The sequence below is a fragment of the Triticum urartu genome, chromosome 3 (assembly GCF_003073215.2).
Source record: "Triticum urartu cultivar G1812 chromosome 3, Tu2.1, whole genome shotgun sequence".
In the NCBI taxonomy this organism is placed as follows: domain Eukaryota; kingdom Viridiplantae; phylum Streptophyta; class Magnoliopsida; order Poales; family Poaceae; genus Triticum; species Triticum urartu.
The window spans coordinates 15938692-15957540 of NC_053024.1; the positions used below are offsets into that span (position 1 = coordinate 15938692).

Here is an 18849-nt window from a genome sequence, read left to right on the forward strand (position 1 = left end):
GAGAAATCCTTTGGTGGCTTGGCCATCCACGTCGGTGACACCGCCTGCGGGCGCTGCTTCCCTCCCTGGAGGCATTGACGAGATCCCTTCTCCACGTCCCCTCTTATCCGACCCGAGGTTAATTCCTGTTATCCCTTGCGGATGCGGCGGCGGCGGCGCTCGGTGCCGTTACCTCCATGGGGGCGTCGTTTGGCTAGGAGAAGTTGGTGTGTGGTGCCATGTGGTTAATTCCGTCTCCTGACCCCCCCCCCCCTCTCGGACGAAAGTCCAAAATCCGCGTGATTGGACGGCGGCGATGACTTATGTGTCGTACCCTTCATGAAGGCGCCGTTTGGGGAGGCTTGGGTATTCGGGAGAGGATTCAGGCGGAGGGGATGGGGCCAGTGGCAGCAGGTGGTGTTCGCGAAGAAGGAGCGGCGTGGCATCTGGCACGTCGACAACGGCGGGTCTCAGCGGCATGGAGCAGCGGGGTCTCGCCGGTGGGCGTGTGATGATGGACAAGCGCAGGATGGTGGCGTTGTCTGGCTTCGTGGTGGCGCCGACGGCAGCTAGACCGGGCAAGATAGATGCAGCAGTACAACACTGATGATGGATTGGTGGCAGGTGGCTGCGGCGGCCTCATACTCGGCAGGCGTCCTGATTGAGGAGTATGCCGGACTGATGGGTGCCCCATGCCCAGCAAGTGTCCTGGTTGGAACGCGGTATGTTGAGTTTGATTGCTCCTTGTCGCAATATTACTATCAACTTTTTTTCTTCGCGTTTTTCTTTTCAGCATGTTGTTGGGCCAGCCCGCTAGGCGTCGCGTGTGAGCACCAGCCCGCTAAGCGCCGAACAAGAGCTCCCTTTCTCGAGCTCCTACTCCTGACCTCGTGAGATTGCAAATGCTACAGATCGCCCGCTACCAGCTTTGTCCATCGATCGTCTACACACGACCCGAAGCAGGCCATGGCCTAGTAAACACAACAACTAGTTGTCTTCTTCTTATATTTACATAACTTTCAGCCACTGTCACCATTGTTTTAGGAAATCGCCCACGGGTGATCCGACGCGGGCTAAGGCCTAGTAAACACAACAACTGGCTATTTTTTCTGCTTACGTAAGTATCAGCGTTTGGTTCACCATGATTTTTGGAAATATGTACAACCTTCCGTCCGGTATTGGGAAGGTTCCAATTTTTTTTTCATATTTCAGGTTTTCTTTTTTTCTTATCTTTTCATACATGAACAATTTAAAATAATTATGATCATTTTTCTAATTCATGATTATTTTAGTTTCGAATATTTTTAGGTTCACCAAAAAAGCCAGTCACCAAGATTTTTTAAAATTCTCCAACTTTTCTGAATTTGTGAATATTTTTTCTTTACGCAAACCTTTTTAAGTTCAAATCCATGAACATTCTTTTGAATTTGCGATCATTTAACAAATTTTAGAACATTTTTTGGAGTCATGGAGATTTTTAAATTATTGATTATTATTTTAGATTCACAAACATTTCCGAAAATCGTGAACATTTTTCAAATGCATGATCAATTTTAAAACTCATCAAAAAGAATAAAATTGTTTATTTTTTCTAATTGATAAACATTTATTCAAGTTTATGAAATTTTTTGATTTCAGGAATTGTTTTCAGTTTTGGGAATATATTGCAAATTGCTGAAATTGTTTAAATTTAGGAACATTTGTCAAATATTGGAACATTTTTTCAATTCATGATATTTTTTCTGAAATTCACGAAAAAATTCTTCAAAATTGTAAAGACTTTTAAAAAAAATCATCTAAATTAGTTAAGAATCTTAAAGTAAAATGAAGAGGAGATGTAAAAAAACTGCAATTTGTACGATCACGACCGTACAATGAATAAGCGTGGGAGATCTTTGGGCCTTGTCTATGCAAGATGTGGGCAACGCTCCTTTTAGCACTCGCAAATAAGATTTGTATAGCAGCACTATGAGGAGACAGAGGGGCAGGGCAGCTGCATGAAGATCACTCAGAGTGGGCCCGTCATTTTTGTGGGCTTTTAACATATTTTATTACTTTCAAACAAGTGTGCACTATTTATATGTTTATAATTAAATTGTCAAAAACTATTTCATATTACAATATATTGGAGTTCACTTTCATAGGTCAAGAGAAAATTGGTTTATTTCACTAGCCCGAGCTAGTGAGATGTTCAGTTCCAGCTAATTGTTGATTGGTTTTCCAAATTTGTTCATAAGACCAAAGAATATTTAGCATGTTGTACTAATTTGTTCATCCAATGCAATAAAATCTTGTAGACGTCAACTAAGTGCTAGGGAATTCTCAGGTGACTGAGATTTAACAAACCCGTTTGCAATATCAAACGAACCTGAATAACGACTTCATGGTAAAATCATGGAGTTGCATATTCAAATCAAGATCAACTTGTATAGTTTATTGAACTTCACCATATCTTACAAGCCCAAACTTTTGGCACATCGTAGTACCCATCATTTCCTTGGCGGTGTCAATGCACAACAACACTTACCACGGTCGCAGTAGCTGTCATCGAAGATGTAACCAGACCATTCACAGTTAAGTCTGCAAATATTAACATTGTTCACCGTTGGGTTCTCGCATATCTTGAAGTCTCCACACAAAGCTCTCCATGCAGTCGTACCTACACATGACGAAGTATAGCAACCCATTCAAATTAGGCTATGGATATATAGTATAAAATGCAAGAGTTACTCAAGATTGTCTACAAAATCAAGGTTTGCGTATATTTCTTCAAAATTGGACCAACATAAACAAATGGGTGTACCTTTGTTTCTTCCAGTTGCATGACATGAAAAAGTGGCAGACATCAGAAGAACTACCAAGCACAGGGCCCTTGTATTGTTCTTCATAATTGCCATCAGAAATGTTGTCCTGTTTCTTTTCTCTACTATGGCTTTCCTTATGGTCGATATTTCTCATGATATATCCTAATGGTGGTATTATATAGGCATAGTCCAACATAGGAGTTTCTCCCATTTGGAAAGGAAACATAAGGATCCTACAATTGTCAACATTAATGTTTTCGTCCTTTGCTTCTACACAGCCAGCCAGCTAATGTCAATTAATATTATTACAAGAGTTTGAATATATACAGCCTGCTATTAAATGCCTCTTGAATATTTGATATTATTATTTCCAGATATTCACTATTAATACCGCTATTAAATTGTGAATCATAATAGTACATCAAATTATTATTGGCTTCTAGTTTTGGCCTATAAATTTACTAGCTACTATTCCTTGTGGCGTGTGATGGGATTATTAGGCTGGTGGGGCAAAACAATAAAACCAAGGCGAGTTGAGGGGGACCAGAAAATTTCCAACCTGACAATGACTTTTAGTTTTAAAAATCAGATAGTGCTAATGGACCAACCTTAAAAATCTAAATCCCGATGGGTGGCCCACCGACCTTTTAATCTCAAAAGCAAAATATTATTTTTCCTGGTTATCTTTCACATTTTAAAGCATATCTTAGAAAAAATTATTAATTGGCTCTTGCAACCAGAAATCTTTCAAATGACAATGCATGTATTCGAATGTGAAACATGAATAATCTCAATGTAAAATCAACTCATTTTATGTTTGATTTAATATATTTTTCATATATATATATGTATGTATGTATATATATACATATATATATACATATAAAAGTCATCCATTGTATAGATCTAAAAGATATCCACTGTGTTGTAATAATTTATACAAGCAGTGTCAAAATGTAGTATCCGTAATTCTCGCTGATTTTAGAGATTTGTTCATAAAACCTAAAAATGTTCAACAAGTTTTCATCATTTGCCAAAAATGCAGCATTTACTCTCATAGTCAAAAATGAACATTGCTCGGATCGATGGTTCTCGATGTCAGTTGAGTGCTAAGGAATTCTGAATAACTGACAAGTGGCAAAATCATTTTTAGTATAAAATAAACTTAAATGACGTCTTCATTGATGAAATCATGAGGTTGCATAGTTGAGATAACAAAATTAACTTTGTGTAGTTTATTGAAATCCGACATATCTTAAAACAACAAATTTTGGTACATCATAATACATACTACTCATCATTTCCGCGGCTTTGCCAATTTGCGCATAGCACTTTCAAAGGTTAGAGTAACAAAAATCAACATTTTAAGTTAAGCTTGCACATATGGACATTATTTAGTGTTGGGTTGTCATGCGGCTAAAACCTTCCAGACAACACGTGACGAAGTATGACATCCCTTTCAGGTTAATTACCACGTGTAATATAAATTGAACGGATAATATTGTCTAACAACCAAGGTGGCCATATGTTTATACACATTAGATTGGCATAAACAAATTAGTGTACCTTTGTTTCTCCCAGTCGCATGTCATGACAATGTGATAGACATCAGAACTGCCAAGCATGGAGCTTTTGTGTTTTTCTTGCTAAGTGCCATGAGGAGTGGCTTTCTATTTCCTTTTTCCTGATGTAGTTATATTTTCCACATGGTTGATATTTCTAGGGAAAGGCCTAATGAAGCTCGAGCTCCATGGAGCCTTTAATTACTTAAATTCAAAATTTTAAGTTACAATTTTTTTTGGAGAAAATACACATATACATATGGATGTAGACTACTTGTCTGTGAAGTTTCATGACGAAATGACTTTTCATGCGAGCTACAAAAAAGAAATAATGTATTTTCTAAAACATGTACTATTCACTATAAAATTATATGTTTTTTTATAGGGCACACAAAAACATATTTCATAATGAAATTTCACACACATCTAGTATACATCTATAAGTGCTTGATATTTTGTTCTTTTTTTGAAAGTAAAAAAATTTGATTTTTTAATGTTTGAAAATAAAAGCCCCCCTGAAGCCCGAGAGCAAAAACTCCACTGATATTTCTAATGCTATGATACATCCTTATGGTGATACTGTATAGAGGAGGATCTTCGTTCTGAAAAGAAAGTCTCTAAGGATCCATTATTGATCTTATAGTGTTTTTCACATTAATATTTGCATGCATCCTTTGTTTGTGTAAAATCTGCTACAAGGATAATCAATATCATTATTATAGTCAAAAGAATTATAATTATAATATACTTGGATAGCACAATACTACTATATTTTATTGACAAAGGATTATTAAATGCCTCCTAGGCAATAGCTCCTTTCCTATTTGTTAGGCCTTCATGTATTTCTAGATTGACACTAAAATATAATATAAATAATCTGCGCGTTAAGTATAATATAATAATATATACTAAATGTGTTCTCGATGTCAAGCATGCGTTTCATATATTGATAGAAAAAAGGATGAAGAGACCCATCCATGATTTGAATACAATATCAAATGGCACACCACAAGCATGCATATCATATATTAATAGAAAAAAGGGTGAAGAGACCCACCCATAATTTGAATACAATGTCAAATGACACACCACACAACGCTAATTCTGAGATTAAAACCACACCTACTACAATCGAGAATTAGAGAAACCGCTTTGCCCGATCTCTAGCCAAGAATGCAAACAACAAAGAGGGCACAAAGCCAACATGCATTGGGTATCACACTTCCAGCCACCCCCAACACCTCTAGCCACCCCCAACACCTCTAGCCACCCCCATACCGCCCCCGCAGCCGTGGCGGCACAATCTCTGCCGGGGTCCCCAGGTGCGGCGAATAATGGATATCGAAATATTAAAGCCAAGGAAATATAATTAATTTTCACCGAAGTCCCCGTGAAATCATTTAAAAGCATATGCTTAAAAATATTCAACATCTTGAAAATAACAATACATGCATTGTCAAGTGCCAATATAAATATTGTTGACGATGCATTGGGTATCATCACCCTTCAACATCAACATCGCACTGACCGAACTGATAGATCCATTCTCATGTGAAAATGAAGTGGCAAGATGCCCACACTAGGAGAAAATATCTAGTAGTACGTACTACTACGAGTAGCGTGCACACACAGCCGTTACCTTAGAGGTACATCACAAGAGTGGCAATTGCACATTGATCCTTATTCCCAATTTTTACCATCTTCAGACCAGAACACTATGCCCAACAGGTACTGACAATTAACATACACCTTCCCTTCGCCCCCCTCACATTACTACGAATTTACAAGCAAGCATGGATCACTCCTTCTTGGGTTTGTTGCTGTCAGGGGCGGCGGTCGCTTCGGGTTGAGGTGGTGCGCCGGCGACGTCGCCGGTCATCATCTTCTTGAACTCGTCGAAGCCGACGCAGCCGTCGCCGTCGACGTCGACGGAGGCGATCATCTTCTCGCAGTCCTCGGTGCTGCACCCCTCGCCGATGCGGCTGAGGACCTTGCTGAGCTCGGCGACGGAGATGCGGCCGTCGCCGTTGATGTCGTAGATGTCGAAGGCGTCGCGCAGCTCGGCGTCCAGCTCGCGCTCCCCGCGGCCGCGGCCGTGGAAGGCGGCGAACTCGCCGAGGTCCACGTAGCCGTCGCGGTCGGTGTCGAGCTCGTCCATCATGGACGCCACCTCCCGCCCCTGCGCGGACTCGGTGGCCGGCGGCGCGATGGCGCGCGACACGGCGGCCAGCTCCGACGGCGAGATCCGGCCGTCGCCGTCCGTGTCGAAGCGCGAGAAGACCTTCTTGATCTCGATGTCCTCCGCCGCCGCCGGCTTCTTCGCCTGCTGCTGCTTCCCGCCGCCGCTCGACATGGCCCAAGACTTGAGACTCGACGGTCGCGGCGAGCTAGCTGAGCTTCAAAGCTTGAGGTGGCTGGTTGTAGTGATGGAGATGGGGGAGCTTGAACTTGAATGTTCCGATGGGTGGAGGTTGCGGTGGGCTCTGGGGTATTAATACCGGCGGGCACGCGCTACGGACGACGGAGCGCACCGACCATCCTCCCTCCTTCCGGATAAAGAAGTGGAGGAGTAACTCCGCCGCGGGGAGGCGGAGTCATATCAGTACGCGGGGAGGGGAGCGGCGAGCGCGTTGTCTTCTCTTCTCCCGGTTGCGTGGGGCGGCGCGTCGGCCAGGCGTGGCTTCGCGGCGATGGGCAAGCGTACGGCCGGATGCGCGCGATGCGAATCTCGGGGCTGAGGGAGGACTTTTCCGCGTCCCGCCGGGCGGGCAGCTTCCTCGGTGCTCGAGAGAAGTCAGCAGCTCGCGTGAATCACCGGCCACGTCTGCGTCTGTCGCGGGCCGGTTTATTTATTCCTTTGCCGGCCTGGTTCGTGGAACTTGTCGTCGCGAGCGGCTACGGTGCGTGGCCGAGGGATGGACACATGACGCGGCGCGCGTGGACGGACCGAAATATCCCCATGTGAGGTCGTCGTTGCTCGCGGCGTCCCATCCTTTGCCTTCTTGGCGTGTAACTTTTCAGAATAAAGCTTCACTTTTCACAACAAAGGTTCGTGCAGGGTATCATGGCCGCCACGACCGTTTTCACTGCCCTGGTGATTTTATTACTATGGGGGTACATATAGGTTAATTTACGGAAATACTGTCTGGCAAACGTTCGCTGGGGCCCAACCCTGGCGAACGCTCTCTCCGCCATTGCACGGATCTTGACGCGCCCCCTGGTCCTATAGGATTGCTAAAGTCGTTCGCTATCAGCTGACCCTGCCGGACGTGCTTTGCTATTTCCAAAAATTACAAGGCCGTGCGCCCCCGTGGCATGAAGGGTGTGCACACTCAAAAAAATATCTGCACTATCCAAATGTCATAATACGATATTAGGCAAAAGCATAACATAAGTAGGCCAATCAAGTCTCACAACAAAAGCGGCAGCGGCAGCGGAGGGGAGGGGAGCGATGCCGCGATGGTGTGCACCTATTGGGCCCTTGAGGGGAGGGGGCAGCGGCGACGAGAAGAAGGGTGTGGCGGCGAGGTGAGGGGAGGGTCTAGTTGAACGGTGGACGGCCGATTAAGGTCACCCTCTCTTACATAGTGGGAGAAAAATAGACAGTGCGGGATATTGGGTTTTTAGGACTGTAGGTTTATTGGCCGAAATAGCCAAATTACAAATTCTGGGTGAGCCACGACTCAACGGCCCGCCAATGGTACTAACCCCGTGATGTACCCATATTTTTTTTTTCGAGAATGAGATGAACTCACATATCATAATCCTTGTGTGTCACACGGTACAATAAGCCGCACAGTGAATCGTGCTAAATTGGGATCGAACCGGCAACACCTTCCTAGTGGGCGGTCGGCTTACCACTAGACTATAAGTAGAGTGTTGCGAACATTTAGGGACCGAAACTCTTTATATGTTTTCTAAACTAAATTTGTCCACAAATTCAACTTTTAATTTTAAAAAGTTTGAAAATCCGGAATTTTTACATTTTTAAAGAACAAAAATCCCTTTTTCAAAGAGATTTTTTTCTATCTTTCCATCAGCATTTTTTATTTATAGGTAGCATAGCAATTTTTTTCTTTAATTATTGTATGTATCATGCCACTTTTATTATAGGCCACATGGCATTTTTTTATTAATACAATATTTACAATTTAATAAGTAATAAGATGCCATTTTTATCATTAAGAGAATGGATTTTATTATTAAGAGCATGGCATTTTATTAATAATACCATGGCATTTTTATTATTAGAAAGATATCATTTTTATTATTAATTAGATGTTAGTTTTATTATTGGGGACATGGCATTTCCATTATTTGTTGACATGTCATTTTTATTATCAGGAGGCTGGCAATTTAATTATTAACATGATGAAAGTTTTTATTATATAGAGCATGTCATTTTTTTAATTATTGACATGACATTTTTATTATTAGGAGGATTGCAATTTTATTATATAGAGCATGACATTTTATTATTATTGTTGACATGCCATTTTTATTGTTAGAAGGATGACATTTTTTGGACTAGCATTTTTTATTAATTGTTACCAGAATGATAGTTTTATTACTAGGAGGATGGTAGTTTTTATTTTGAATTGCATGGCATTTTTGTCATTGATATGACAGCTTTTTAATATTTTTTTGCACTTTGGAACAAATCAAGCAAAAAATTACATCGTAGCAATTTTTTGGTCCTTGACAAAGATAAAGGAAACCACACTCTCCCGAACATGTTATTTTTTACTGCGAAACATCTATAGGGTGGAATTCATAACATTTGTAAAATTATAGATTATCATGGCATTTTTTGTAAAGTAACATGACATTTTCGTATTATTCATATCATGGCAATTATATATTTTACGTGTACTCCATTTTTCATAAGAAAAATATGTTCTTCCATTAAAAAAATGTAATCTGGGCATTTTGGGCTAATGGAGGTTCGCCTTGGCCTTTCCTGGGGAAACGATCGAGGGGAGGGTGTTACGTTCGCTGGGGCTGCCCCCTTGGTGACCACTTTGTTCGATCAACCCTCTTCCCTGGCGATCGAACGCCAGTTATTCAGGTCCTTTATTAGTTTATTTATAGGTAGTGTAGGGAAGAGAACAATGGCACATGGAAACTATAGGCCGAACGTTCGCTTTTTGGTATTAGCAAGCGAAAACTCGGAAGCCGGCAAATAGGGGAAGTATGAAGAGAAAGAAGTAGGACGGGAGAGGTGGACTAAAGGTGTACATCCCAGAGCTACTCGGTTCTTTTTTTTTGCGAATTGCTTGGTAAACAAATTAGCGTTGAATAGTTGCCTAGGTGTGTGTTTGGATTAAGTTTTTGTAGAACTTGGGTTGGATTATTTGATCACTACCACAAAGAAAAAATTATTTGGTCGCTAGGAATGAATCGTTTATTACAAACTTGTTTTTTTGAGCTAACTTGGGAAACCGACATATAGGCCATACGTTTAGGACGTTGGCATGGAGGAGCTCCTATTGGACGCATTCTGCATCAAACAGCCGTGCGACGCACGCACGGAACCCCCGGCTGGGCCGGCTCAATAGCGGGCGCGCTGTGATGTTAATGATAAAAAAATAGCAAGCATGCACGCTGTCCTGCCAGGATTCGACCTCCGGACCTCCATATTGGGTACGAGAGAAGCTAACCGGCAGACATAACAAGCTCCCCTAAAAAATAGACATAACAAGCGTTGGTGCTAAATGTAAAGCGTGTTAGTATAAGTAGTAATACCAACGAAGAATCTGGACAGTTTTTTGAATTTTTTCAACCTTTCCTTCGAAATTGTTATTTTTTTAACAAACAAGCAAAGTTTCAAAATACGATAATTTTTTTCACAACTCAGACATGTTTTCAAATTTCAAAAAATAAAACAAAAGACGTGAACATTTGTCAACAGATTTAATTTTTAAATTCCTGAACATTTATAGAATTTTGAAAACAAAAATTTGATAATGGGAACAATTTTCAAAAGCAGAAACTGTTTTTGGGAATTAAAAAAGGAACAATATTTAAAGAAAGAACATTATATGAAATTTCGAACAATATTTGAAAAAATGTGAACACTTTAAAGTTTATGAACAATTTTTTTTAGAATAGAACATTTTCGGAATCTAAAAAAAGAAAAAATAAACAAAAAATGAGAACATTTTTAAATTTTTTGAACATGCGATCAGTTTTGAAAAACTAAAACATAATTTAAAACCATTTTTTTCAAAAAATACGTCACTTTTCAAAACGCAAACATTTTAGGAAATTTGGAAAATATTTTTGTTATTTGTGAATAGATATTGAAAATAGAATATTTTTCTGAATTCGTGAACAAAATTTGAAAACAGCAACATTTTCTGAAAACACAAACATTTTTTGGAACCTCAAACATTTTTGAAAAAAGGGGGAAAATGAAAACAAGAACATTTTTCAAAATTGGGAACAATTTTTTGAAAATGTGAACTTTTTAGAAAACAAGAACAAAACTGAAACCACAAACATTTTTTGAATTTATGAAGAAATGTAGAAAACAAGAACATTTTTTGAATTCGCGAACAAATTTGAAAAAGGGGACATTTTTCAAAATTCTTGAAAAAGTTACATATTTCTGAAAAAAATAAAAAATACTTACATTTTAGAATTTTGAAGTTCTAAACTCTTTGGAATTTTCAAACATTTGCTATAAAAAAGCGAAGAATTTTTCAAATTCTAAACTTGTTTGCAATTGCTGAACAAAATTTGAAAACAGGAACATTTCTCGAATACGTGAAGAAAATTGAAGAAATTCAAACATTTATCTAATGCCTGAACCTTTGTTCAAAAATAAAAATAAACTTGAAAAATAAAAAGAACATAAAATAGTGAATGAAGAGAAAAGAAAAAGAAATAAGAGATAAAAGAAGAAAAACAACAAAGAAAAATGAAAAAACTAAAAAGAAACAGAAAAAAAACCGGTTCAGGAACCTCTAGAAGGTTCCCAAAATCAAAAAGAATCGCCTGGAACATCCTAGAAGTCTCCGAAAACCGGGAATCCTGAAAACCCTTAACGGGCCGGCCCACCTGGAACGATCGCTCGATCGCCTGTGCGTTCTCCTGACATTTTGCCACAGCGAGCGGCAAATAGGGTTTTCTGTTGGCATGGTCATGAACTCTCTTGTTCAACGAAAACTAGTATTCAAATAAATTGAGCCCATAATGTGAGAGTCGGTAGTCCCGGTATATATAGCCCATTAAAAAAGTACAATACAAATTCAGGCACTGATTTTTAATACAGCATCCTCTCCCTTTCTGTATTGCCTGAACCTCCTCGTAGCCCTCCACCTGATGGTAGTACAATCAGTAGGTAAATCATAGTAATCTCAACGTCATAGTTTTTCTTCTTCAGTTGATACACTTTTGAAGCATCTGAATTGGTCTTTTCTGTTTGCCGCTTCGTCGGTATACAGTAGCATGTTCAACAGTTGTCGGCAGTAGTCGATCTATATTGCTATGTAAACTGGACTTTGTCTGCATAAAGAAATCCTACTTGAGGGCAGAAGACTAGATTCTCCAAAAGAAACAATATCGGATGAGTTCCCAGATTATAAACTATGGGATGAGTTCCCAAAAGAAAATCCTACTTGTATGTCCATTCTAATTGTTTCCTTCATGTCTACCTACAGGATTTCTTATTTTGATTTGAGGCAACCGCGTGTTTTTATTTTGGGTAATACTCCCTCCTTCCCACATTATAAGATGTTTTGGCAAGTTAAATGGTATGCCAAAACGTCTTATGTGACGAAGGGAGTACACGATTAAATCCGAAGCTAGTGGGAGCATGAATTTCATTCATTACTGGCTTTGTGCCGATATTTTGCTTGGACTACTATTTTCTACATATCTGAATTTTATATACTTCTGGGAGTTGTCTAGTTATGTATCCCAAACCTTGTCTTTGCAACTTGAAGTATTTACCAAACACTATAGTTAATTAAGTTAATGATGTATCAAGCATATCATATTTCTGATTCATTGCTTCTGGTGCTCTAGTTGTTTTATTGATGGTTGGTGATGCATCTAGCTAGATAGCTGGTTGCAGTCAGGTAATTCCTGACCATGTGAAAGCCCACAACTGCGTGATGAAGTTTCTATGGTGTTTATGGTTCTGAAAATAATTGTTACACAAATTATTCTTTCAACTCTTGAAAGTTCATGCTCTTATCAAAAGTCTTCGTGAGATGAACTTCTGCCCATGTGCACATAAACTAGAGGTCTGTTTGGATGACGCCGAAGACAGCCCCGCCAAAATTTTGGTGGGGTAGCTATGGGCTACAATCCAAACAGACAGTTTTTGTAAGATTACTAATATTCTGTCAATCTTTATGCTTTTTATCTTACGGGTTAGGTTTTGGAAGCTACACCCCCCAATCGCATGATTTGTGCTTTTTATCCTACATGTTTATGTATTTCGATAAAAATATATTACCGATACGTCTCCAACGTATCTATAATTTTTGATTGCTCCATGCTATATTATCTACTATTTTGGACATTATTAGGCTTTATTTTCCACTTTTATATTATTTTTGGGACTAACCTATTAACCGGAGGCCCAGTCCAGAATTGCTGTTTTTTTTGCTTGTTTTAGGGTTTCGAAGAAAAGGAATATCAAACGGAGTCCAAAAGGAATGAAACCTTCGGGAACGTGATTTTCTCAACGAACAAGACCCGGGAGATTTGGACCCTACGTCAAGACACAAAAGAGGAGGCCACGAGGTAGGGGGCGCGCCCTCCACCCTCGTGGGACCCCTGTTGCTCCCCCGACGTACTCCTTCCTCCTATATATACCTACGTACCCCCAAACGATCAGATACGGAGCCAAAAACCTAATTCCACCGCCGCAACTTTCTATATCCACGAGATCCCATCTTGGGGCCTGTTCCGAAGCTCCGCTGGAGGGGGCATCGATCACGGAGGGCTTCTACATCAACACCATAGCCCCTCCAATGAAGTGTGAGTAGTTTACCTCAGACCTACGGGTCCATAGTTATTAGCTAGATGGCTTCTTCTCTTTTTTTGGATCTCAATACAATGTTCTCCCCCTCCCTTGTGGAAAATATTCGATGTAATCTTCTTTTTGCGGTGTGTTTGTTGAGACCGATGAATTGTGGGTTTATGATCAAGTCTATCTATGAACAATATTTGAATCTTCTCTGAATTCTTTTATGTATGATTGGTTATCTTTGCAAGTCTCTTCGAATTATCAGTTTGATTTGGCCTACTAGATTGATCTTTCTTGCAATGGGAGAAGTGCTTAGCTTTGGGTTCAATCTTGCGGTGTTCCTTTCCCAGTGACAGTAGGGGCAGCAAGGCACGTATTGTATTGTTGCCATCGATATGAGTTTATCCCTCTACATCATGTCATCTTGCTTAAGGCGTTACTCTGTTTTTAACTTAATACTCTAGATGCATGCTGGATAGCGGTCGATGAGTGGAGTAATAGTAGTAGATGCAGGCAGGAGTCGGTTTACTTGTCTCGGACGTGATGCCTATATACATGATCATACCTAGATATTCTCATAACTATGCTCAATTCTGTCAATTGCTCAACAGTAATTTGTTCACCCACCGTAGAATACTCATGCTCTCGAGAGAAGCCACTAGTGAAACCTATGGCCCCCGGGTCTATCTTTATCATATTAATCTCCTACTACTTAGTTATTTCCTTTGCTTTTTTACTTTGCCTTTATTTTACTTTGCATCTTTATCACAAAAATACCAAAAATATTATCTTATCATATCTATCAGATCTCACTCTCGTAAGTGGCCGTGTAGGGATTGACAACCCCTATTCGCGTTGGTTGTGAGAATTTATTTGTTTTGTGCAGGTACGAGGGACTCGCGCGTAGCCTCCTACTAGATTGATACCTTGGTTCTCAAAAACTGAGGGAAATACTTACGCTACTTTGCTGCATCATCCCTTCCTCTTTGGGGAAAACCAACGCAGTGCTCAAGAGGTAGCAATTACTCTCTCCGATCCAAATTAGTTATCGCTCTAATGGATGTATTTAGCATTGAAATACATCTCGATACATCCATTTCGGTGACAAGTAATATGGATTGGAGGGAGCACTCAACCATTTTCTTTCTTCGTTCCATAGTCATCTGCCTCTATTTAGCCTCCGACCCGATCCTTGCAAGTTATATCTTGTTTAAGTTCGTCATGGTGGCACGGCTCTGCTTGCTTCGTTAATTCTATTATGTCTCCGTTAATCCCCATATCAAACTTTAAGGCTGACAATAACTTTGTGACATTGTTCTTTTTATTGTAACTATGGCAGAGATGGATAATAGTGGCTTAGTTATGTTTTCACTTTGTGCCTTTGTCTCTTAGCACCTACAGTGTTGGATGACACTTTTGCATTGAACAATTCAGTAAACCCAACAGTATAACCACCGCACATGCCTTCAACAAGACATGAAAACATCCTCGGCAACAATACAAAGTGTACTACAACCAAAGCCGCTAGGACATAAAAACTAGAGTGCGCCATAACTAAGCCACGAATATCATACAGTACAATGTTTGCACAATATCATATGGTCTGTCACCAAGGATAGCAAGAACAAATTGCAGTATTTTGAAGAATTGTTCACAATCAAGTTGATCAATACTTTATTACTGTTTTGAGCACATGGACATTGAACCTGCCTTAAGAAAAAGGGTTTCCCCCCGCTTTAGATTATAAAGCAACATCCAACCGATACAACCAGTTTGCTGGGGCCGCAGCACAAACAAGCCCAAAAGAAAAAGGAGAGAAAGAAAAAAGAAACAAATGCTGACGCCGGCAGCTCAACTAAGCAAAGATTATAGAACACTTTATCCATCATTCGTTAGACGTTCAATTATGCTATTTTTTTAGATAATACAATTTTTTTATTAATTTGCACAAATATTATGCTTAAAAAAGAATTTCAGAAATAATACACCGTCGGCCCGCTGCGGACCGGCTGGGCCTAGTCAGCCCACAGCACGCCGACTGGGTGCACTCGGCCAGTAGCAGGCCGACAGCTGGCCAGCCTGCGACGTGTCACGCGTGGATTGGGAATGCCACGTCACAAGGGGGGAGAGAGAGGGAGTTGTCGGCGCGGCGGTCACGGGGGGAGCCCCTTTCAGCTTACCGCGGGCCGATCGGCCAGCTGCGGGCCGACAGGGTGTGGACCCACCTCGCGCGGCACGGCCGGCTCCCTGCGTCTTCTTCCTCCTCCCACGCGAGCGTTCTTCTTCTGTTCTTTCCTTCTCCTCTCTGTACACCAAAATGCCCCCAATTTCTACACCTAAATGAACCATTTATTTGCGGATTTGGCACCATGAGTGGATTCTACTTAGTTAGGGCAACCAAAAGAGACCTCGATCTACTGATGGGGTAGCTCGTGGCGGTCGTGGTGAGCATTTAGGTGGAGCTTTTTTCGAGCTCATTGGTGGAGTTTGTTGCGGCGGTGGAGGTGGAGGTGGTGGTGGAGAAGTTGGGGCAGTGTGGTGGAGGCGGTGGAGGTGAAGCTCCGGCAGTTTGGTGGAGTTTCCCGCTCCGATTCCGGTGATTGAAGGCCGCCGTTCGTTGTTCGCACACACGCTTCAAGGGTATATTTCAACCAACATTTTATTTTTCGTAGGTGCTCCGGTAGTATTTGTTAATATGTTTCGATGTGAAATAAATTAGGTGTGTGATTATTGTTAGTTGCTCCAGTAGTATACGTAAATATATTTAGATGTTAACTAATTAGTTGTGTAAAAATTTGTAGTTGCTCCAGTAGTATTAGTTGCTCCGTTAATATTCTGTAATATATAGCTAGCCAATATATAGACATGTCTAATATTTGTTAGTGGGGGTATATTAAGTTGTTGCTTAATACTTGTATTTCGTTGTTGAAAAAAAATAGGTGAGCCGAGATGTCCAATATAGTGAACTTCAGATTTTGCTATGGTCCTGGTACTGTCCAAACAACTGAGATGGGAGCAGATCTGAGTGAATTTACTCATATAGATGTGCCAATGAGCGCACCTCAAACATGGTCTGTCAGTCAGTTGAAAGAATGGATTGCGGAAAGTTTAGGTCTTGATACTGAAACACACACCGTCGGTGTTCATGCATTGTGGACACGGTCAAGTTCAATAATTTACTTTTATTTGAGGCCGATAGAGCGAGACTCTGAATGGGTGCGGTGGTTACAAGGTTGTGAACGAAGGGGATGCAATCCTGTTGCTTTAGTGCTTCCCGTCGTGAAGGAGGTCACTGCACATGAAGGCGAGGGTGGCTACGATCCTGGTCATAGCAGTGTAGGGAGGCAGTTATCTATGTCAAATGCTGAAGATGATGGTTACGAACAAGGACAGAGCAGTCAGGTAGAAGGAGGAAATGCTTATGGTTATGAACCAGGGCAGAGTAGTCAGGTAGAAGGAGGAAATGCCGATGGTGATTACAATGGCGAGGTGGACGCTGACGAGGTAGATGGGCACATGCAGGACCAGATGGAAGAAGAAGACACTGATGTTGAAAGGGGTCATGCCGATGATTCTGACGAGTTAGATGAAGAAGAAAATGCAGAGGAGGTCCCCAATCCTGCATCATGGAATCATGACTTCTCATCTGCAATGACCGTGAATGATGGACATGATTCAGCCTGACAATATCACCAGAACAATATTGCGACGGGTGCTATGTATCCGAACAAGCAAGCCCTGAAAGATGCAATAATTAACTGGGCAATGTCCACGCAAAGGGTTTTCACAGCTCAGGTGTCCAGTCAGAAATTCCTGACAATGGTATGCAAGAACGCAGATTGTCCCGCCAGGGTGCATGGCTTTCTCCCTAAGTATGGCACAAGTTGGGTGATAAGTGACTTAGTTAATCACAGTTGTCTTATTCCCTGCATCCCTCAGGATCATGCCAACCTTTCATCGACGCTTATTGCTCGGTTGTTTTACGATGAGATAGTGCAGGGCAAAGCTATGGAAGTGAAGGCAGTCCAGACAAAAGTCTTCGCCAGGTTCAAGTACAGAATTTCTTATGGAAAGGCTTGGAGGGCTAAGCATGCGGTGCTTGAGAGGAGATTTGGTTCTTATTTTGATGCATATGACTCTGTTGTCTAGCTCCTCCACACCCTGCAGCAGCGGAATCCAGGCACCTATATCGATATCCAAGACATGTTCATGCCAAAGTTCCCAACTGTGAGGGTGCTGCATCATCTCTTCTTCTCTTTCGGTGTATGCATCGAAGCTTTCAGGCATTGCCGACCGGTGATATGTGTTGACGGTACTTTTCTCACAGGCAAGTACAAGGGTCAGATCCTGACAGCCATAGGTCAAGACGGCCAAAATCAAGTCGTCCCACTCGCATTTGCTTTTGTGGAGAGTGAGAACATTGAAAGTTGGACATGGTTCTTCAGGCAGTTGAAAATATCAGTTGTGAAGGAGAAGCCCAATGTGTGCATCCTTTATGACAGGCATGCAGGTATACTCAGTGCGATAAGGAGGCTGACAAACCCAGGCCCTGAGGAACAAGTTCCATGGCAGGACTTGCAGAGCCGTTGGTGCATGCGCCATCTGGGGGCTAATTTCTTCTCGCAGTTTAGAAATAAGAACCTGATGAATCTGTTCAAAAAACTCTGCAAGCAGAACCAGTTTAGGAAGTACAATTTGATACGCAACAGACTTAATGTGTGCATGGAGAGACACGTGAGGGACAGGAAAGCTGCAAGAGATGCAGCAGTGAGGGCACATGTTGAAGCAGTAGCTGCACAGTTGGCAACAAGAACAACGGCCGTGGAGGAGGAGCCTGTTGGGCTATGTGACCTGCCAGGCTTTGACCCACCTGGTACTAGGAGAAGGCTTGGGAGGTCGATTAAAACCTTCGAGCAGTGGATAGAGCATGAGCCTCTGGAGAGATGGTCTTTGCTACATGACACACATGGAGCAAGGTACGGTGTCATGACAACGAACCTCGCGGAAACATACAACTTTGTCCGCAGAGGAAACCGGACATTGCCACTTACAGCCATCGTTGAGGGTATTTTCTATGGCACCGTCAAGTATTTCAGAGATAGACGTCAAAAAGCAGAGCAACATATCTTCAACAACCCGAATACACGGTACTGTGAAAGAGTCACGAAGTACATGGACAACAAGATGCAAAAAGCTAGGTCACACACTGTAGTCGCCATCGGTAATCAAGAAAGAAGGTTTGAGGTCCGCTTAGCCAACAACAAATTCAGATGTGCAAATGAGTTAAGGAAGCGTGAGGTGAAAATTGGTAATGAAGCCTGGCCAACGTGTGAGTGCACATGCAACAAACCGAAATTGCTTCACCTACCTTGCTCACATGTACTTGCTGCTTGCGGGCAGCTTGGAATGGACGCAATATCGTTTGTGTCTCCATTTTTTCTGAAAGAGTCTGTCCTCAATACCTGGACAGGTGAGCTGATGGGTTTTCGATCAATGGGTAATTTCAACAGCGTCAACACCG

General features: G+C 41.5%; 1 protein-coding gene across 1 annotated transcript; it reads right to left on the bottom strand.

Moving 5' to 3' along the window:
• Positions 1-5992: 5992 nt before the first annotated feature.
• LOC125542409 (probable calcium-binding protein CML16) lies at positions 5993-7157 on the bottom strand. The gene has a single exon (XM_048705447.1). It carries the CDS (start codon positions 6696-6698, stop codon positions 6144-6146), a length of 555 nt encoding a protein of 184 aa, XP_048561404.1. The 5' UTR covers positions 6699-7157; the 3' UTR covers positions 5993-6143.
• Positions 7158-18849: the final 11692 nt, after the last annotated feature.

Excerpts from the sequence above, each read along its gene's own strand:
- LOC125542409 (XM_048705447.1), bottom strand. The coding sequence starts at position 6,698 with ATGTCGAGCGGCGGCGGGAAGCAGCAGCAGGCGAAGAAGCCGGCGGCG.